Source organism: Phoxinus phoxinus (genome assembly GCF_949152265.1).
Source record: "Phoxinus phoxinus genome assembly, chromosome: 11".
Classification (NCBI taxonomy): Eukaryota; Metazoa; Chordata; class Actinopteri; order Cypriniformes; family Leuciscidae; genus Phoxinus; species Phoxinus phoxinus.
This window is the reverse complement of record NC_136886.1, coordinates 20311856-20335569: the sequence shown is the minus strand read 5'-3', so window position 1 is coordinate 20335569 and position 23714 is coordinate 20311856. Positions and strand designations below refer to the sequence as shown.

The 23714-nt window shown below is 41.4% G+C and overlaps 1 protein-coding gene across 3 annotated transcripts in view; it reads right to left on the bottom strand.

The window, feature by feature from the left end:
* septin9b (septin 9b) overlaps positions 1–23714 on the bottom strand; it is a 99208-nt gene that overhangs the window by 47752 nt on the left and 27742 nt on the right. For all 3 annotated transcript variants that reach the window (XM_079629580.1, XM_079629582.1, XM_079629581.1), the window contains exons 2-3: positions 15515–15779; positions 14243–14592 (exon numbers count right to left, since the gene is read on the bottom strand). In XM_079629580.1, the coding sequence (XP_079485706.1) occupies positions 14243–14592; positions 15515–15779 (615 nt within the window). The remainder of the gene's footprint in view (positions 1–14242; positions 14593–15514; positions 15780–23714) is intronic.

Below are 23714 nucleotides of genomic sequence, written 5' to 3'. Positions count from 1 at the left end.
GGGAATACTCTCCACCTCACCCTGAGGTTTACCAGGGTGCGGGCCCGCCAGTGGCTCTAGGGGTGACAGAAAAAGTATCTGTGCCCAACCTAGGGGAGTGGGGCTTGTTTGTGAGCCAACCACCTACAACCCGACGCTTGAGCAGTAGCTCAGCGAGGTGAGTAAAGCCTATACTGGCAGCCCATATCCGTATGCTAGTTCTGCACGGCAGGGTCGGGCAGACAGACCCAGCCTCTTCGTGAGGCGAAAGGCGGCCTAACCCTGCTCAATAAAGACACATTGTACCGGGGAGGCCTATTTGAGGCCTAACCCAGGATCTTTATAAACCATGCCTCTGCACCACGCTGCATTACACTTGTCGCCCCAGAATGCAGAGAAGGGGGCGGGCCTTGGCCTAACGACTCCCATTGGAGGAGGCTGTCATACAGGGATGCTAGGAACCTATATTCACACAGTGAAGGTTCAGAGGCAGAAATGCTTAAGCAGAGCGCCTCCACTATCCCTGGCACAGCCTAGGCCAGCTACAGAGGCGGCCCTGGTGAGGGCCAGCCTGCAAGCATAGATCTACCTGAGGGCTCGGAGGAGCCACAGCCTTACTAGAAAAATAGTTATTATTTCATACAACTGGCTGCAGAATCGCTCAGCCCACTGAAAACCCAAACAGAGCTCAAGGGGGCGATGTACTCAGGAAGGAAGTCAGACGGTCCCATGGACCGGACATAAGATCTATCTGAAGCACTAGCGTCAGTCTATACTCCAAGATGAAAATCCTATGGGAGGGAGACCAACTACTCTACCCTGAGGTGGCTAACAGCCCGAGGGCTAAGATAGTCGTTCTAGCCACCTAAAGGGGGACTTCAGGGCCCTAATAATCCAAAAATGTACCTTACATGACCCCATAGCTCTATACAGGGAACGAGGTCTGTAGAGAGATAAATTTTAGTGTTAGTTGCACACAAATTACTCTTAAAGAAGACCACTCAGCTCACCTGCGGCGTGCGAAGTGAAGACTTACCAGACAGTTCTTTATGAACATGGGGTCTACCACCTATACATGCCTGAAAGAGGCACTCTCCTAACCAAGCAGAGGCAGGCCAACAGAACATTGTTCTAACCATGAGCCCAGCCTCAGGCCTGATGTAGAAAGTGTCTGGGGAGTCGGGGAAGAGAGGAGAGGGCTAAGATATAATCACGCCCTCAGGGGGAGGTGATCCATGCCGATGCTGTGTGCAATCGTGCTGGATCACCTCCCTCAGATCCCTCTTCTTGCGGGAGTTGCACCTCTACAGCGATCTACTCCTCCACGGAGGAGGCGCACGAGAGGCGACACTGGCTCTCTGGCCCTGTCTAAGGTCCCCGGACCATGATGGGCCAGGCCCTCCCGTCTGTCTGGGTGTGGATACGGATCTCAGCGGTATGTATTTGTCCTAATACAGCTGAGCGCGCCCTCGCCTCTCTGAACTTTCCAGCCACCGCCTACACGGAGGTGCCAAAAAGCTCAGAGGGCGAGGGCGAATCGAGGAGAAAAGACTTTCTCTCTTCTCCCCGATGTCGGCCAGGTTCACTCCGTGGCGCAGCTCAGTAACCGCCTCAGGGGCCCCACCCCCTAGACGAGATCCCCCAGCAGATTGGCCTGGTGTACCTGCAACACCACCATGATGTGCAGGGTAGCACCGGCCTGACCCGCTGGCGTGTATGCTCTGCCATTCAACTGGCAGGGTTTGAGCTCTCAGTGTAGACGCCTGTCCAGACACGAGATAGTTGCAAACGTCTCGTCAATGGGCGGCATCGACACATACCCATGCTCTCCTATCACCTCAACATCAGTGAGACTAGCCCGCTGATGTCGGTGGACACGGGCAGAGTATGGGTTCTTCCATGTCCTCTCGATCTCAGTATGAGATCGGGAAGAAATGAAAGGCTCACCTAAGCTAGTGGTTTTATGACTGAGGAAAAAACGCTCTCATAGTGAGCGATTTTCCCCCAACGTTACCATAAAACCACCAGTTCAGCATACACGGGGCAGGGTGGCTGAGAAGATTGATTATCACCACCCTCATCAGCCATCTCCTGTTTGTCCGGAAAAGCACTCACTGCTTAATCTCGTCAGCCGCCGCATCGCTTGAGAGGATTATACCCCTCTCAAGGCGATCGGCGGGCTTCATCTGGGATCCCTTTTTTTTTTTTTTTTACACCCAGATGCTGAGCCCTCTTCTCTCAAGGAGAGGGTCAGACGAGATCGGAGCGTTCTCAAAGAAAAACGCTCGCAATTGTACAGGCAGTTCCCTCAAGAACTGCCTGTGCGCGCTCTTCCTCCAGACAGAAAAAGCACAGTTGAAAACACTCAGCCTTCTCAGTGCATTTCATAAATACCTGATTTTCAAAAGCGGTTACAGACAAAACAGTCCCTGAAGACGAAAAGATGATTTGTCATGTTTGCAAGGCGCCCTTATATACTTCCAGGTCGCACGTTAATCATTCACGTAATGATTCACGGGCTGTCGCCGGTCAATGTGATTGCCGTGATTTGATTGTGATTTCAGACACCTGTCACGCCTGAGGCGTTCCCCCAAAGCGACGATGACGTATTGTCGAGTTCCCTTCGAAAGGGAACTAAAACTTGATACAAATTGAGATGCAATTTCACTGCCTGGAAAGTAGTGAAAACACATTGCATTGAAAACATTGTTTCTATTTTGAAATTCCAAATTAATGATTGTGGACTCTTTAGAGAAAAAAATACTCTTTTTTTGTTTTTGACCTGTTAATCGTAACTTTTGAAGCATCCATTTGAGTGTAGTGAAGCAGAGTGGCATCTTTCCTGGCCTCTGGTTGAAGTATGGATCACATCTTCCAAACTGGCATAGGATAATGTAAATGCCTGACTTCCACAACAATCTATGCCTTATATTCTTCATCTCTACCATCACCCTCACTGCTTCTATCCTCCTTTATCCTCAACTTCCTTTCTATGACCTTATTTTCTGATACGCTGCCATCAAGATCATCAATACTTTCTGGAAAAGGTTCAGCTTTTCCTCCCTGCCTTCTATAAAACTTACTAACATCAACCTAAAAACACAACCTCAGAAAAGACTATTATAGGCTATTGACTGCCAATATTGAACAGCCAGCTACACAGAAAATATGTATCCCTTTAAAATGACTAAAAACTTTAGAAAACACATTTGGATGTACAATGATATATATGATATATATAAAATAATTTATATGTATTTTCTACTAAAATAAACTCACTATGGAGCATTGACAGCATGTGACCTAGCATGTGCTAATGTCCCCTTCACTTCCTTGTTGCCAAAAATGTTCAGCACATGGCAAATAGATTTTAATTTTATTGGCTGAAGGGGATGTCAATATGATATTGCTAAAATTAGATTTTGTTTGGTTGAACATTATTATTGTATCTTAACTGCAATTGTCCTTGCGTCATTTATAAATTAAATGACGATGTCCCAGGGTTAAGGCCATATTGTACAACCTCTTATAAAGTTAAAGGGCACCTATTATGACATTTAAAATGTTCCTAATGTTGTTTAGGGAGTCCCCAACAACAGTTTTACATGCATGCAATGACAAAAAACACTTTTGTTTTCGTATAATATGCATTTATTTTTACCTGATTTGCTCACCGACTCCCAAATGATTCGTTTAACGACTCGTTTTTCAAACCCCTCCTTTGCGCGACGCTAATCTGCGTTGATTGGTCTGATGACCCAGCAGTGTTTACAGAGATAATACTTATTGTTTAACACGGAGTACAATGATGCTTTTATCAATTAAATTGTATTATAATAATGATTATAGTCCACTGCTTTATAGTTTGTAGTAAAAAACGAAAAATAAGATAAATAATTTAATGTTATGTTAGCGAGCATAGCCCAGAGTTCATATTGTAAAAGCACAATCAGTCTTTGTTTGCGTTAGCCCGATGCATAAACATAACGTTTTTACAAAAAAAAAAATGCAGTTACGTTACAGTTATTACTCTATTCTTTAGACAACTCCGAAAACAACGACTAACACTTCACATATCTCATTACAATTGTCATTGAAGACCTAGAAGCTAAACGGTGCTTACACAACAAACAAAATAATTATTAAGCATGCTACATAAAATATAAAAGCAAAAATTATTAATAACACTTACAGGTTGTGATACGGAGGAGGAAGCTGATGCAAATACACTTGGAACTGAACCTTCCTTCAATATCAGTCGGCTCGCGAATCCAAGTTTGATTGCATTTAAAAAGCAATCGTCTTGCGAACAAAGCACAAGGCTCGGACTATACTTCTGTGGTATAGTGAATTGTAGCCACTTAGTCTTCAAATGCTCCTCCTTGGGCAGATGAAAAAAGTTTGCTTTTGAGCCGCACTTCAGAACACAGCGTCTCGTCGCCATGATATTTTCCCTGCTGGCCTTGGAGAGCAATTAGTGGGCGTATCGTATTCAAATAACTTGACAAGTTGACGTCATCTAGTCAGAGAAAAAGCTTCGGTCTTCTAACGATTCATAAAAATGACTCAGAGTCGACTCTCACTTTTGAAAGACAATAACTTTATATACGGTGCACTTTCATATTTCAAACTTTGCAGGATGTTTTTGTTCACTTAGATCTATGTTACACACTACATGAAAGGTAAATTTCAAAATTCCATAATAGGTGCCCTTTAAAAGACTGAAGTGTGTAAAGACTTATATTTAGACAAAAAGAACAAAAAGGACAGATAAAGAGGGAGAGAGATATCAGAGAGCGATCAAGCACATAGAATATCTAGGATAAGACACAGGAGGAAGACGGAGGAAGTCAGAAGGGCCCCAGGATAAAGTCATTTGAACAGAGATGGTTTGCACTGTGGTGGGAAACTTGTATGACCCCTGACCTTCCTCTCGCCATATAAAGTAAACACATGTTTCCGGAAATTTCATCAAGAGAGGACTGTCATATTTCCAGTGACGCATCTCAGCTCAACTCTTCTCAGAGACAGAGGCGTCCTCTGTCAACAATACACACAACTCTATCAAAAACAACATAAAAGCCACCGGACTCTGTAGTGCAACTGGGTGTGTTTGTTACAGATATGCTCACTTCCTTTGAGGCTGTGCACAGTATCGATGTGTCTGAAATGTAATACTTCCCCACTAGATAGTATGCGAAAAACAGTAAGCCAACAGAGTAGTATGCCTTAGGTCACATGACATGTGACAACATGGAGTAGTAGGGTACAACGGGACTAAAGGCTCAGCTTAAGAAACATTTTCACTCCTCCCATAGTGTATGATTGCAGAAAAAAACAGTTTGTATTGAACATTGATGGATCAACAGATTTTGTGTGAAAATAATGTATAAAAGTATAGCTTATTTTGTTTAAAAATCAATGTGAACACGAGGTGAACACATGGGGTAAAAGGTTCACCAGCATCCATGGGGCAAAGGGCACACATTATTTATACTTAATACTTATAAGCTAAAATAATATATTTTTAAAAGTTCATAATTTTTTGTAAAAATTTCTGTTTATTTTGATAAACAAAATAATTAATTTACCGTCATTAATATATTAATATAAACAAATACTTTAAAAAATACAGATTTTTTTAAAAGTAAACTTCGAAGGAGACCTTATAATAATTAATAATTTAATATAGATTTACAATAAATAATATTTGATAATATAATTAATATCATATTTTTTTAAATATGATAGTTCTGTTATAAGTATGGTAATTATCTCTTAAGGTGGACACTCAACTTAATATATTATATATTTACCATCTGAATTTACCATTTATTAAATTATATTATTTTGTGTTCAACAGAAGAACAAAATGAATGTAGGTTTGGAAGAAAATGAGGGTGAATAAATGACATTTTCACTTTTGGGAGAACTATCCCTTTAAAAAATATATTTAATTTGTAAACAAAGGCTTATTACACATTGAAATTTATATATATATATATATATATATATATATATATATATATATATATATATATATATATATATATATATATATATATATATATATATGAATTATTTTAGGGTCTTTGGTATCCTGTAATGTCATCCTTAAAATCCATGATTAAGAGGATATGTTGTATCCTTCATAATCAAGGCCTTTTTTACTGATTGAATATATTTATAATCAATAACTGGTTATATATACTGTTCGATTATATATTTTTAATACAAATTATTGATTTTTTTGCATGCATATAGAGAATATGGTTTGACTGCTAGTAGTTATCTGCTGTCTCTAGTAATTTGACTTCTGAGAGCCAGAAAGGTATTTCGCTACTTGCCCTTGCTACAGTATCTTATGTTGAAAGTGAATTTAGAAAACAAAACATCTTTCACATCACAATCCACAGCAGTATCACAGAACTGAGTACAACAGAAACAGGAGAAAAAAACAATGAAAACAATTAGTGTTTCTACTTACAAATCTCAAACACCCTCTATCACAGATTCAGCTGGTGAGGAGAGTACATTTTTTTATGATGACATTCCACAGACATAATTATTTTTTTACTGTATTGACTGTACTGTGTGTGCTATCCCCTAATCCTAACCCAACCCCTAAACACAATCCTCACAGAATTTTATTTTATTTTATAAAAAACAAAAAAACCTTTTATTTACTATGATTTCCTCATAGGGACCAAACAAATGTCACCACAAGGTCACAGATGTCTGGTATTACTATTCTTGTGGGGGCATTTTCTCTGCACAATGAAGGGAATACCTGAACCAAGCACACACATATCTGCAGGATGAGGCATGGAGCCAGTCAAAACACTCTGCAGAGGGTCTAAGGCACCAGCAGGAGGCGCTTAGTTGATAAAATCTATTTATCATGATTTTGACAGCCCCTCTCTCTTGTCCATGGATAACGTTTGGATGGGTGGTCTGGGTATGACCTCACTGAAGCAGAAGACGCAGCTATACTTGTTACAGACCCAAGAGAAAAGAGTTTAAATGAAACCTCTGCAATAAGGATGAGTAGCATGATCTGTAGGAGGGAACCAGGGACTGGGACATGGACCAAGGTCAGGAATGAGTCAGAAAACCAAGTTTAGAACTATAAAAAAGGGGATTATCAGTTGCCCGTTAAAACACTAGCTAGATATAAAATAAAAAATTGTTTGATTTTTGGATTCAACATTTCTGGATTTAGGCTAAATAAAATATAAATTTAAATAATCTAAATACACAAATCAAAATATACTAACAAAACTACAAAATATACATGTGTTTACAGGCTCTTAAATGTCAGATCAAGGAGAAACAATTGTAAGGAAGGACGTGAGACAAGCAGGTGTGAGGTCACTTCCTGCCCCCCAAAAACAGAATGAACAGGAAGGAGCCTATAATCTGTCACACTCACAAACCCAACTATAGTTAGATGTTGCCCTCCCAGCTTTACTGTACTGTATACTCAACCCACAGAATACAGATGTAGTACAGTAATTGTACATAAAAGTAACTATGTAAGTGAATACACATAAGCACCAATTACAAAATAAAATTAAGTAAAGTGAACTAATTTATACTAGTTGATAATAGTTGATAATAGTTTCACATGAACCATTCAATCATGTTTATCATGGTAAAAATTTAATTGTGTAGAATATCAGAGATAAGAAGTTTAAAAACAAGAATTGACAATTATATAAATTATATAAGTTCTGAGGGCAGATCAGAACAAGAGAACCCATGAGCAGTAAATTAGTAATGTTTATGTGCCAGTGATGCTATCTTCACATTCATGGTGTCTCAGAGTTAGCTTGTGCTTTTTTTATAATTTATCATTTCTCATGGACATATTAGATTGTCATCATTTACTTATTAGATTAAATGCTCAACTAATTTTTACAATGTCTTTATGAAGCTTGAAAGTTTAGCTTGAATTGACTTTCAGAGGATGGACCGAAATCTTTTAGGTTTTAATTTGTGTTGCAAGGATGTACAAAAGTCTTATAGGTTTGGGATGACTTGAGGGTAAATCAATAATAACAGAATTTGCGTTATTGGGTAAACTATGCCTTTAAGTTTTATTAAACCTGCAACATTCCTTTATTATGTCTTCTGTTGTCAGCCTTTTCTTTTTTAGATACAAACTCCTAAAACAAGCTGAGTTGACTATTTTATTCTAAAATGTATTAATATTTAATGCTTATAAAAAGCCAAACTTAACTGTTGCTTAGTTTTAAGATCCATTAAACTTTTTAGAAGATATGTATATGCTAGTTTCAAGAAATCATATAGCGTATTAACAGATGCTAACACACAGCACAACACACAGCACAACACACAGAGGAATAAGGAGTTGGATAGAAAATCAACATATCCTATAAAGCAACGATTTACAAATTATAGATCTTAATAGTTTTACAAATTGTGTGCTTCGGGGTTCTACACAGGCAAGCATCTCCGATTTAAATAAACTGGAACACTAAAAGCTTTCTCCAGTTATTATAGAAAGTAAAACTGCTTTTAGATGATTAGAAGTCAGTAAATCAGTGCTACTTTAGTACATAAAAAGTCAGTGCTACTTTAGCATACAAAATATATACTGTACACATGGTATAAACAGATATGTCCCTAACCCTACCCTTAAACATCACAGAAAACGTTAGGGATTTTCTGAAAAAAAGAAAAATACTTTTTTTTTTACGTTTTTTTAAAGCCATTTAATTTACGAGGACACAGGAAGTGTCCTCATAAATCATGTTAACATTGTAATACCCATGTAATTATACACATTTGTGTCCTCGTGTATGCAAACACACACGCATGCGTATGTACGCGCGCACACACACACACACACACACACACACACACACACACACACACACACACACACACACACACACACACACACACACACAGTGTGTCTTTTTAGGCATTAGGTCATTATTGGCTGCAGCTGTTCTTTCCTCTATTTTTTAGCATTTACAGGAAGTCCTCTGGCTCAGAGACCTTCCACATGTGTGATGTGTGCCATTTCTTGTGTGTGTTCTGTCAATGTTTGGTTGTGTACCTGGTTGTGATGTACATGTGTTTTATAAAAGCATTATATGGCGTAAACTGGACGAATGCGGAATATATGTAGGTTATGTATATATTTTTTCTTAACAGTCTTTACTAATGTCACGGGTATGGTGCGGAAGAAGACAGGCTGAGGCCCAAAGTTCCAATTCAAACTTTTACTAGAATCAAACTTAAACAAAACTGGTACAGGCAAGGGTAACACTCTCCATACAACGTAACATGTACAAACATTGACCGACAACTGAAGGGAGAAAGACAGGAACTTAAATACAGAGGATGACGAGGGTACAACAGGTGAAGACAATGAAGGGTGATTAACTGATTAACTGGACAGGTGATGAAAATGAACTAATGAAAATGACGACAGAGAAGAAGAAAAACACTGAATGAGAAAAACAACCTAAAAGTCCATGGACACAACAGAAAACACATTAACAATGTGACAGAACCCCCCCCTCCCCCCAGGCGCGTCCTCGCGCCGTAAAACATCCAAAGGGGTGGGAGGGTGGGCGCCCTGGAGGCTGATGAACAGGTGGCCGATCTGGAGCAGGAAGCCTCCAGGGCGGAGCAGGACGTGCAGGTGGGCAGGGCGGAGCAGGATGAGGGCGTGGCCATGGCGGAGCAGATGGACCCTCAGGCGTCCATGGTGGTGAGGACCCTTCGGGCAGCCATGGCGGTGAGGACCCTTCGGGCGGCCATGGCGGTGAGGACCCTTCGGGCGGCCATGGCGGTGAGGACCCTTCGGGCGGCCATGGCGGTGAGGACCCTTCGGGCGGCCATGGCGGTGAGGACCCTTCGGGCGGCCATGGCGGTGAGGACCCTTCGGGCGGCCATGGCGGTGAGGACCCTTCGGGCGGCCATGGCGGTGAGGACCCTTCGGGCGGCCATGGCGGTGGCCTATAGCCCCCCCCCAAAAAGTACTTGGGGAGAGTGACAGGATTTGGAACCGGCTCAGGGACAGACACCGGCTCAGGAACAGACACCGGCTCAGGGACAGACACCGGCTCAGGGACAGACACCGGCTCAGGGACAGACACCGGCTCAGGGACAGACACCGGCTCAGGGACAGACACCGGCTCAGGGACAGACACCGGCTCAGGGACAGACACCGGCTCAGGGACAGACACCGGCTCAGGGACAGACACCGGCTCCAGTGTGTGCGCAGCCCACACACACCACATGGTTGTGGCCATGATGGCCAGAGTCGCGGTCACTGAGGACACAGGCGGTGGATACATGGCGTGAATAGTCTCTGGGCTGGACGGGACCAGCGGTGCAGGAAGCTCTGGGCTGGACGAGACCAGCGGTGCAGGAGGCTCTGGGCTGGACGGGACCAGCGGCGAAGGCTCTGGGCTGGACGGGACCAGCGGCGAAGGCTCTGGGCTGGACGGGACCAGCGGCGAAGGCTCTGGGCTGGACGGGACCAGCGGCGAAGGCTCTGGGCTGGACGGGACCAGCGGCGAAGGCTCTGGGCTGGACGGGACCAGCGGCGAAGGCTCTGGGCTGGACGGGACCAGCGGCGAAGGCTCTGGGCTGGACGGGACCAGCGGTGCAGGAAGCTCTGGGCTGGACGGGACCAGCGGTGCAGGAAGCTCTGGGCTGGACGGGACCAGCGGTGCAGGAAGCTCTGGGCTGGACGGGACCAGCGGTGCAGGAAGCTCTGGGCTGGACGGGACCAGCGGTGCAGGAAGCTCTGGGCTGGACGGGACCAGCGGTGCAGGAAGCTCTGGGCTGGACGGGACCAGCGGTGCAGGAAGCTCTGGGCTGGACGGGACCAGCGGTACAGGAAGCTCGGGACTGGACGGAACCAGCGGTGCAGGAAGCTCTGTGCCGGGCAGCGATGAGGGCTCTGTGCCGGGCAGCGATGAGGGCTCTGTGCCGGGCAGCGATGAGGGCTCTGTGCTGGGCAGCGATGAGGGCTCTGTGCTGGGCAGCGATGAGGGCTCTGTGCTGGGCAGCGATGAGGGCTCTGTGCTGGGCAGCGATGAGGGCTCTGTGCTGGGCAGCGATGAGGGCTCTGTGCTGGGCAGCGATGAGGGCTCTGTGCTGGGCAGCGATGAGGGCTCTGTGCTGGGCAGCGATGAGGGCTCTGTGCTGGGCAGCGATGAGGGCTCTGTGCTGGGCAGCGATGAGGGCTCTGTGCTGGGCAGCGATGAGGGCTCTGTGCTGGGCAGCGATGAGGGCTCTGTGCTGGGCAGCGATGAGGGCTCTGTGCTGGGCAGCGATGAGGGCTCTGTGCTGGGCAGCGATGAGGGCTCTGTGCTGGGCAGTGATGAGGGCTCTGGCGCAGGAAGCTCTGGGCTGGACGGGACCAGCGGTGCAGGCGGCTTGGAGCTGGACGTCAACCGTCCAGGGTCGAAGAGGGACCAAAGCGGAGATTGGTGTCGGGGTCCATCTCGACCACCGCCTCTACTGCGGCCTCCACGGGTCCCGCGAAATCTGGCCAGACGGGTTCCCTCAAACGACCCTCCATGGGCAAAGGCTGGGAGATCTTGGCTCTCCTTGGCCAGGGCGAAAATTCTTACCCATTCGTCCATTTTAGATTGGTCGGTCAATCTGTCACGGGTATGGTGCGGAAGAAGACAGGCTGAGGCCCAAAGTTCCAATTCAAACTTTTACTAGAATCAAACTTAAACAAAACTGGTACAGGCAAGGGTAACACTCTCCATACAACGTAACATGTACAAACATTGACCGACAACTGAAGGGAGAAAGACAGGAACTTAAATACAGAGGATGACGAGGGTACAACAGGTGAAGACAATGAAGGGTGATTAACTGATTAACTGGACAGGTGATGAAAATGAACTAATGAAAATGACGACAGAGAAGAAGAAAAACACTGAATGAGAAAAACAACCTAAAAGTCCATGGACACAACAGAAAACACATTAACAATGTGACAACTAAAGCAATGAACTCCATGTGACATGAGCTGCTATCATAATTAACTCACAACCACAAAGGCAGAGACATTTTCAGACTGCATATTACATCATACTCAGACATGGTAAGCTGATTGTAGGTTGTACACCTGCTGTAACCTCTACTGAGCCATAAGGTTCCACCTTTAGCCACAGGTCCACCTTTCATAAAAGTGCTCATAAATTTGGAAGAAAAGAGAAAGCCCTCCTCCTTCATTATCCTCAATATAAACAAAACCGACAGAATATCCATCACATTTAATGCTCCTTAAATAAACAACAGCCTTCATTATAACAATTATTTAACTTTAAATGAAGTCTGGCATAAACAGCCTCTGGGTGTTTTTTATAGTTTCAGCAACAAATGCCATTAAAGTTTTCAGATACTCCACAGCTGCACAGACTTAAATATGACCACTCCCCCTCTCATTCAACACAGTTCTCCTCTACCTCAGGTCCTTTGTGATCCTGAGTTACCACAGTATGTTTATGTCTCAGTATGAAGGCTGTCTGAAGCACAGCTGGACTGAAAGTCTCCAGTCCAGACAGAGTAAGAAGCCTACGGCTGCCTTGCAGCTTTCTTCCACTCATGGCTCATTTGCATTTGCTAATTTCTCATGGACAGTAAGTAAGGGCCAAAACTCAACGGCCCATTCAGGATGTCAGAGTCAGAGTAAGTTCAGTATCCAGCTGAGATCAAACACAGAACAGAAAAGCTTGAAGCTCAGGCTAAGGGGGATGAAGCACAGAAAGTCAAAATCACATGATGCAGAAGACTTGAATAACTCCTCTCAATAACAATAATGACAGGCATTTATGTTTCACACAGTGTTTGAACATCCTTTAAAACAAGAGATGAGGTTAAAGATAATAGGATCCAACCATAGACCAGGGCACCTTGTGACAGACCAAAGAAAATAATGCTAATAAAATAACGAATGTGCACCACTGCCTGGTTCAAAAACATTGAATTTGATTGGAAATATTAAAACAAGTCCTATGAGAAGACAATTGACCAGCTTTGTGGTTATCTTGAAGCTTCATTCCATTCTGTGAGAAAAAAACAAATGCTCCCTTTATTTTGAGTGTCTATACTATTACTATACTAGTTTATACTACTATAATATTTAATATTTATTTAAGACTAATTTTTATATTATTTATTTGATACAATGCACTTACTGTGTACATACATGTTTTTATTTTTAGTATGTAAAAGACACATCTCTTTGACCAAGCATTCACATAATACTGTACAATAGACTTCTATAATTCAATGTTAGGCTGCATAGATTAGGTCAGCCGGAACTGGGGACACCATCAATCCTGATGTACTCGTTACATCATAAGAAGAATGGCATCTATGCTAATTTTAGTGTCTTTGTTAATCCCGAGGTTTTCCCACAGCCTGCCGGATCCAGGCCGTATCCAGATCTGACGAAGGACCTTCGCCTGGACCCGATGACAACGCAGTGCTGAAGTGCCAACAAGCCTCTCCCTGTGAAGGATCCCTTTACCACTCTACAAATAAAGCGTTGTCAGGATAATTTCGGTTTCGCGTATCTACCCCGAAGTGATACAATTCTGTATCAAAATTTTAAGGCCAGACAAGTTTGTTAAGGCTTGGTTTGTAGGGAATCACAAACCTGCACACAAATATTAAAATGCGCATAACTATAGAATACATTTTTTGATGCGCACGTGAGCGCCATCAGCGTTTCTCACAGGTCCGCGTTTAGAGTCTGTGTAGAGAGAACGGTGTCGTCTTAGCAGCCTCTAATTTGTGACTAATGATCCTTCGATGGAAGTGAATCAATCAAAACTAACTTTAGCTGGAAAATATATTTATTCAAGAACCGCTATAAAGCCAAAACAATCTCTGTTACCTTAAATTATCCGTTTATTAAAGCCGCTTTGAAATATGAATAAGCCGCTATATAAATGAAGATGACTTAACTTGAATTTTACATTGTACTTATATATATTTTTTTAATTCCTACATCAGATGACATCAGTAATTAATGTCTGTAATTACCCCTACCCCTTAACCTAATCATACCATGAAACCAGTCTCTAACTTTACCCGTGTCCCACCTCAATAGAAGTGTTTTGTACAACATAAACACAATAAGTACACTGTACCAAACATACTTTTTTTACAATAAGTACATTGTAGTTAAAGACACCAAATACACTGTACACAGTGACCAAAAACATGAATATTATTGGACTGTACTTACTATGCCCGTCAGAACCAGGGGATTTCCGTCCGACGTGATTTGGCGATGGACACCTTGTCGTAACCGGCGGATGGTGGAGACTGTCATGACCTCTGGTGTCTGTTGTTTTGGTGAGACTGATTTCATGCTTTCTTGCTGATCCATCTCCAGGACTCGGTTGCTCGTTCTTTCTGAAGGTGGTCTCTGGGAGTTTAGCACTGGCATGAGGAACAATGGTAGATGCTGCACGTGTGATGGGGGCAATGGTCTCCAGTGTCTTGCTAAAGGTGACTGAGTGCTTCTGCGTCTCAGGGGTCTTACTGTGGCCCAAGACATCTGGTCTCTTCAGCCCAAACCGGGCCGTGCCAGGACTAGGACACAATAACATTGTATCTTTTAGTTTAGCATTACATAATCTGAATTATACAACTGTTAGCTCTGATCTGATTGGACAAGAGTGCTCATATTTCATATAACAGCACTAGGACAGTTTGTATCACTTTTCAATGTTCACTTGTCCAACACAATTTTTTGATGAACAAAATGAAAACTGGTCTTTAAAATCTAAGTAACTCAAATAGTATTTTCTGGTTTCTAAAAATGTTCAATGTGAGTCCAGAACTATTATGCAAGTTTGTAATGTCATAGGACTTTGTACAAAAATGTATGATAGGTTAAATGTAATCATGAAAGTCAACCCCTGAACCTGATATTCAGGGGAGCATAAGCAAATGGTACAAAAATGTACAAAGGAGATTGTACAAATTTTCCACAGTCTTTATTACTTTTATTCATATTAAATATTAAAGTTACATTTTAGACACAATATTTCCTTTTTATATTTTTGCTTCACCGACAAATGTAGTTTTGTACAAAACCAAAACAGGATCAAGACAGTTACATGTCTCAGAGCAAGACACAGTAGTGTTGTTTTGTTCATGACTGAAGGTCTTTAAACAAATTGATTGAGTAAATGATCCAATGAATCCAAATAACAGATTTTCTTAGTCTTTGATACAGCAAATCCTGAATCCTGAATCCCCATTTTTATGTTCTGACTGTTCAGCATTATTGAAACCAGTCATCTAAGTGGCTATAGCCTAGTCTTATTTTATTCTGTTTGTGAACCACAGAGCTTGTTCATTCAGCTTTCATTCTAACCAAAAGTGCTCACAGCAAGACCACACAACTGGAATTGCTAGACAATGCCACACAAGAGAATTTTGGTATTCTCAATAAAATCTAGTAACTGGCAGTTGTGAAAATTGCAACTATACATGTACTAGTTTATACCTGGGAGATCCTTCAATTGCTTTGCCGTTGTTGTTGGATGAGATGTCAAAGCCTAACTCTGTCCTACGTGACACAGGTTCAGGGGTTCGTGCCTTGGGCCTCGAGGTGTCAGGGGGCTTGGTACCATTGGACCCCAGTTCGTAATACCTTCCACTGGTCGGAGACATGGCTGAACGCTGAACATTGGATGGTACTCGGCGTGTGTGAGGTGATGAAGAGTGCGAGGAGGAGTCCACATCCTCCACTTCAAATGAGCGTTTCAGAGCTGTAGGAAAAGGTCAGATTGGAAAACTTTCAGATTTAAATTTAGTCTGTTAAATTCCTAGATTTATCTTCTGTAGTCAACACATGGATAGCCAATCATCAAATTCTACAGAAAGATTTGAGGTTTGAAATACAAATTATGTAATAATACAAAAGAAGCCATTCATTTGTACTCAACCCAACAATTATATTTTATAGAGTTAGAAAAGTAATGGAAGGCTGAGGGTATCCAGACTGTAAGGCAGGTGGGCCAAACCCACAGCAAACATTCTGCAGATGGTAAAAGTGACATGGTGCCCAGGGTTCACCTATCAGCACTGAAGAGTTATGAAACACCATTTTACTTTAGAATGAATTTTCAGTTCTAAAGTAGGTGGACTTCAGTGCTCTGGCTAAAGATTGGGACTAAAACAGCAACAACGTGTACAGAAATACACTTTATTTTGGATATCAGTAATTGTAAAAGAAAGCAAATTACTGGATAAAAAGTTGAGTGAATATGAGCAAAAACAACATGCACATTCATTCACAATCACCCTATATGCAGGGTACACAGTTTGCCTTACGCAAACTGAGTACCATGCATATAGGGTGTTGCTCAAAAAAACTTTCATTCAATATTAGCATAAACATAAATGTAAACATTTAAAAACGTAATTAACTGCATTATTAGACAATTTTCTAAGGCTGCACGATATATTTGAAACAAAAATGTAAAACAACAACAATTTCCGTATTCCACTGTATAAGGCCAAAAGCGAGCATGCTAGTGCGTGCCAATTCTGCTTAGGGCACCCATTTGACCAGCAGCAGCTCTGCTGTGTTTATCCTTGAAATAATTACTGGCAGCTATTTCACCTTTTCTCAGAAGGTCCCATTTGAATTCCTTGTCTCTGGAGATATTATTTTGCTTTACAAAACAAAAACGTGTGTCTGTCCTCATGAATAAAGACTCCCCATACTAAAGACCATCATGGGTATGAGAGATTCAAAGATTTTCATAATATTTCAGGCAGACTGAAAGGCAATCGTGGAACAATTGTCAATCGCAGATCAAAATAATTTTCTTTGTTCAGTTATTTATTATTATTTTATTTTTTTTGCCACACCTGCTAATAGCAAGTGAATTTTGAGGATAACTGACCACAGAAGGGAAAAATAAAAATAAAAAACATTCTCCTATTTAAAGTTAGTAAAAGTTTAAAGACTTACTACAGTTGCAATGGATGTCTTTTTGGAATCATGCACATCGCATACTTCAGCTAGGAGTAGCATTGTAACAGTTCTATGTTTAATCATGTTGCACTGCTCAAATTGACCAAGTTCCCCAAAACTTACATTCGCTGCTAGGTAAGTGTTATTTAGGACCTTTATGTCTGTCTTTCCATTATTGGATGCTTCTCAAAATCGTTCTAATTTTTTATGTATTTATTCTAAAGACACATTAACCCTCTCAAGTTTTCTACTTGTGTTTTATCTCCATGGCCACAACTAAGAACTCTAAGAACACTCTATTCTCCCAATAAACTAAACATCACTCTGGTCAGATTCATCTTAGACAAGAAAGCTTACACTCAATCATAATCGTCTGCCTCACACTGCTATAAACCAAGAAACAAATTCATATTAGGTCATATCATATCAGTAAAGTGGCCTGTTGTGTACTGTTTTGTCATGCTTGTCTGCACCCAGATGCCCTGTTTGGTGCCAGTGCCTGAATTGCAGCATCACTGTTGGAGTTATTAAGGTCAATGGATTGCCAGAGGAGCTGCCCTGGTTCTGATATTTAATTAAGCCTTTTGGCATGATCTAATGCATGACGGGTGAACTGGAGGCCAAATATCTGCAAGTGTAACAAAAGCAGCAATGCTGCTATTCTTTATTTTTGTCTTCTTAAGTTGTTAGTGCAGACAATAATGCATTACTGACAAACTCACCATGGACTACAATCCAGTTCAGGTTACATGTCTCTCGGTCAGAACGACAGAACACTATTCATTTCTATATGGCTCAGTCTATAGTTGCTAAATTAATATCTAATAGCAAATCTTTGGAAGCACACACACACAAAAATCATAACTATGACATAAAAGGTCAAAATTATGACATACTAATTGATAAACTATGAGATACAAAAATAGAAAATATGACATAAAGACCATGTTTAGACAGAGTTTAGATTATGAAAGGATTAAACCTTAGTTCAACTAGGGCAAAATGATGAGATAAAAGTCAAAATTATGAGATAAAAGTCAAAATTATGAGATAAAAGTCATAGATAAAATGCTAAAATGTCTAAATTGACACACTAAAAATTTGTCACAATTATGATTTTTAATCTCATGAGGACTTTTTCCTCATCATTTAAACTTATCCCATAATAATGGCTTTTTGTCTCATAAGTCTATCATTTTATGTCATAATAACATACTCGGTTACCTAATGTAACCTCGGTTCTCTCTAGAAGAGGGAACGAGTATTGCGTAATAGCATTACGCTACGGGTAAAGTCATCTTTACTCAAGATATGAAGCCAAAAAATGATCCTTCATTTTTGCATTTATTGTCAACGCAGTGCAGCAGCAGGCAGACCTAGAGCAGGCTGTCTAGCGTGCGGCAACTGCAGCAGCCTACCACTGAGCCATAGTCATAGTCATAGCCCGCCAGAATGGGGATGGCTTAGCGTATAAAAGGAAGGGCTCAGGGGCTGCTTACCTGGTTTTCATCGACTGAAACGAAATGAGCTTGTGGTGCGATCACGGCAGGTTACGCAATACTCGTTCCCTCTTCTAGAGAGAACCGAGGTTACATTAGGTAACCGAGTACGTTCTCTTACGAGAGGTTCTCTAATATTGCGTAATAGTGCATAAGCTGCCGCAATAGTGTCCACTATCCATCTGGAATGACTGTGTTTAGAGGCGGCGAGACCCTTGGTGCGCCCACCAAACGAAACAAAAAACTGCTCCGAGCGCCTGAAGGCGGCGGGAAACTGATGACAGGGCTATCAGAAAAACGGTTTTGAGAGTGAGGTATTTCCGATCCACAGTGTGTAAGGGTTCAAATGGATGAGCTTTCAGGGCCTCCAAGACCAAAGAAAGATCCCAAATAGGAACTGATGGGGGGCGCGGGGGATTCATCCTCCTGGCTCCCTTAAGGAAGCGGATGATGAGCTCGTTCCTTCCTATTGCCTGGCCGCGCGTCGACTCTGCAATGCTGCAATGGCCGCAACATATACTTTGAGCGTGGAGGGGGACCTGCCCATGTCCAGCAGCTCTTGAAGGAAGCAAAGCAACCACGAAACCCCACAAGTTTGTGGGTCTAAACCTTTGTCAGTGCACCATTTAGTAAACACAGACCATTTGGACGCGTAGAGCCGTCTCATAGAGGGAGCTCTAGACTGCGTGATCGTGTTCACAACCCCTTCTGTCAGAGCATGCAGAGACCAGCGCTCTGGATGACCGCCGGCTTGAGAGAGGAGATCTCTCCTCACCGGGATCGGCCATGGGGCTAAGCCTGACAGCCGCATCAACTTTGGGAACCATGTCTGGTTCTCCCATCGCGGGGCTATGAGGAGCACAGAGTGGCGCGCTTCCCTGATTCTCCTGATGACCTGTGATAACTCCGTCCTTCTTGGGCACGAGGAAGTAACGGCTGTAAAAGCCTGACTCGCTCAGAGAAGGATGTACCCACTCTATCACCCCCTTGGACAGCAGCTTTGCTATTTCTGCACGAAGTAGGTGTGCTATTTCTAAATTCACTCTCGTCTCGGTCCTTGCTCGAAAGCGCGGGGGACGGCAAGCAAACTGTAGTGAATAGCTCTGCTTTACAGTATTCAGCACCCATTCTGACACGCCCGGAATCGCTTCCCATGCTTTTGCATGCATAGCTAGGGGCAGAATGGCCTCTGGGTTCCGATCGCCGTACTGCGTGGGGTCGAGAACCTGCAAGTCTCTCCCAAGAACATATGAAGTTCCTTGTGGATGTTGTTACATGACCATGCATTGACTTATAGGGCCAGACTAACAGCTTGCACCAGCGCAAACCCTTTGTTGCCAAAACTGTAAGGATTTACTAAACACACACAGTGAAAAATTTGCGCTGAAAAGGTGTGGACATTGTAATTTTTGACGACGACCTTATTGTATATGCATTTGCACTGCTCTCGCTAGATTGCGTTGGTCATCATGGAAATGATCCGGCTGCGTCTGTGTTATTTAATTTGCTCGTCGTCAGTAGATCACGGAATCACACGTAAAACTTTCCATTCAAATCTGTGCTTTTTTGGAATTGTACTCTCACTCTAATTTGCACAGTTTATATCTGGCCCCTAGTCTTATATTCCCTTTTTGGAGGAATCAACTCTTTGAATGGAAAACTATAAAATACTTCACATTTTTATAACGATGGAAAACATAGCTAAAACACTTGTGTGACATTTATTTTGACCTTTTAATGTAATGGCATCTGAGTAAATGGTTAAACACAAGATTTGCTGAAAGACAGTATAATTTTCTCTCACCAACAGCTTGATATTAAACTTAATAGCAGACTGTCATAAACTTTAACAATTTAATAAAATCTGAACTGCTCATTTAAGTATCTTGTTCACTTCCAGTATATGTTTTATAATCAAATCTGGATATGTGAATATGGTCAAAATAAACCTTACAGTCTAAAAGAAATCACATGCATGTCCAAACCACTTTGCCACTGGATTCAAAATCCCACCACCCAGTTATTTATGACTAGGGAAAAAACACAATCTCTGTAAAGTTGGGCCAGATATTCGAGACAATCTTTCCCAGATTGCCAGCAATATTAACAGTGCCTCCCTTATGAGTTTCTCACACTCAGCACACAAAGAGTAATGAATAAAGCATGCAACAACACAACATATACATTATGGCATATTATGTATGGCAAATTATTTCATTATAATGTCACTCAGAACAAACTGATAAACTGTCAGTATTTGATATTTCTTTGTACAAATACTTTATGCTCAGGTGAACAATTTGGAGTTTCTGAGAAAAGCAACAGTTGACTAACAGCTTCAGAGGGAATAATGTAGTAACATCAGAAACCTTTCATAAGATTCATCTCCTGATTTGCAACGTTTCAAGCACTTTTCATTTTGTTATATGAAAGTCCCATAAATGTTAAATTGTATTGGACTGTATTTGTCCCAGGCATAGTCCCAGTCCACTTGTCCCAGATGACTTCCATTATACTGTATATATATATATATATATATATATATATATATATATATATATATATATATATATATATATATATATATATATACACACACACACACACACACTGTATAGTCTTTTGAACTTTCTAATAATCAAGAATCCTGAAAATAATGTTGATAATAATAGCATTGTCAATGAGAATAAATGTTTCTGAGCAGCAAACAAAATGATAATGATTTCTAAAGGATCATGCGACACTGAATACTAATGATGCTGAAATAATCATATTTCACAATATTACAGTGTTTACTGTATTTTGGATCATAAATGCAGACTTGGTGAGCAGAACAGACTTCTTTTAAAAAAATCGTACTGATCCCAAACTTTTGAACGGCAGTTTAATATTGTTAATTATATATAATCTAATCAAGAGTGAGTAAAAAATAGTGCAAACCCCAGCCTTTGACCAGCCTTTCAGAAACCTACTCCGACAGCTGTTTGTGTACTAAAACAATATGCTTTTAAAAGTTATATGGAGTGACATTTGATGCTGTATCTACAGCTGTTTGGCTGGGTCAAGCATAGCCCATGAGCTCTTTTTGGCTTCAGTTTCTGAAGAAAAGCCAGAATGCTTTTCAGGGATTATGGGAGCACTCAGTTTGTCCATCCCACGCACCTGGAATTAAAGTAAAAATCAGAAGAAAAAATAGGATCTGCAAAAAGGAAATCCATGCCAGAGCAATGTATATGTCAGCCTGTAGTTGCTCATGGATATCCTGTAAGCTCTTATTCCAGGCAAAACATTTCCATTCAAATCTACTGTTCTCAGAAGCAACTGCTCCTAAACCAATTCAAAGCTCTGTTAGTTTGACCACGCTATATTGTGAAGCCCACCATATTAGACACCAAGCAGATGTAAGATAAAGAAATTAACAGGCAATTAGATAGTTTGACTAACAAATAACTAAACACATCTACAGTAGATGGTAAAAAGTTAAACTTTTGAAATCATATGACATGAAGCCCCCCAGTCTCTCTTTTGAGCAGCACACAATCATTAGATTCAGAACCACCCCAGCATATGTTAAAGCAGCCAACCTTCATCGAAGCTTTATTTTTCTTGGCTTTCTAACAAGGCCTCTGTGTCAAGGCTTAGGACAGCTTTAGGGCAGACCCTACATTAAGATAGATAGACTTACATTTCCAGTTCCTTCATAGAACTAAATAAGTATCAGCTTTCATTTGTCCTACTCCTCAGAAAAGGGCTTAGTGAAGGGAATATGGTGTCAATTAGGAGCCAAAACAGGCCATAATTAAAAAAAAATATATATATTATAATGTTTGCCTACATAAAAGATCAGAGAACATTGTGAAACCAAAAGGGTTATGGGCAGTATTTGGCCAATAAGCATGTAAGGAAGTACATTTGGAAAATTAAGTACAAATTAAAAATCCATATGGGACACATTCCAAGATTTGGAATGCAATAATACAAACTTTGCACATACTACATTGGTGGAAAAGTTTTGAATATGTAAGATTAAAAATTGTTTTTGAAAAGCAGTCTCTTCTGTCTTCAGTCTCTACCAATTTTTTTTAAAATAACTATTCTATTTTAATATATTTTAAAATGTAATTTATTCCTGTGATCAAAGCTGCATTTTCAGCATCATTACTCCAGTCTTCAGTGTCACATGAATCCTTCAGAAATTCATGCAGATTTGATGCTCAAAAAACATTCATTATTAATATCAATGTTGAAAACCGGATTAATAGAAAGAAAAGGATTTATTTGAAATATAATATTTTGTAACATTATAAATGTCTTTACTGTAAATATCTTGATTTTATCTTGATCAATATAATTAATCCTTGATGAATAAAATTATTGATTTCTTTTATTTCTTAATAATTTACACTTTACTGTATATTCACATAGAAAACAGCAGTTTTAAATTGTAATAATATTTCACAATATAACTGTTTTTAGATTCAATCAAATAAATGCAGCCTTGGTGAGCATAAAAGAGATTTCTTTAAAAACAAAAAAAAATCTTACTGATCCAAAACTTTTGTACATAAGATAGTGAAGTTTTAAAGTGATCGCTACAGATCACAGAAAATTATTCTAGTTTTCCAAAAAAATAAGTTTATAGGAGCATACTTCAACTCCTAGAAATAAAAATAGGTGTATGAAAGTAAAAGAGTAGCAAAATTTAAGAGCGTGTAGATGTGATTTTGAGAACTTGTTGCAGGTCCGAGTTGCAGGGCTCATCCTCCAGGCCTCACGGAGGAAACATACGACCAACTGATGTCTTCCCAGAGGCCCATCACTCAGAGGAGTATGGAAAGCCGCAATGGCAGCCACGTACACCTTGAGTGTGGACAGGGTAAGACCAGCAGAGAAGCGGTCTTGAAGGAACTCCAGCACTGAAGCCACCGGGTAGTAAACTGGGTCCATGCAATCAGAGGAAAGGCGTACAGACGCAGCCTCGGCCACGCCTGCACCATGGTACTCAAACCCAGAGGGGCTGGATGCGTGAGAGAAAACCACAGTGTCGTCTCTCGAGACGCAAACATATCCACTTCCACTGGGCCGAACCTCTCGCATATCGCTCGACCACCTCTGGGTGAAGTCTCCATTCCCCGGGCCTTAGCCCTAGTCCCCTAGAACTTACATTGCTCTGAGAGACAACAGTTTCCCCTGGGACCACAGGAGGATCTGATGCGCCAGTC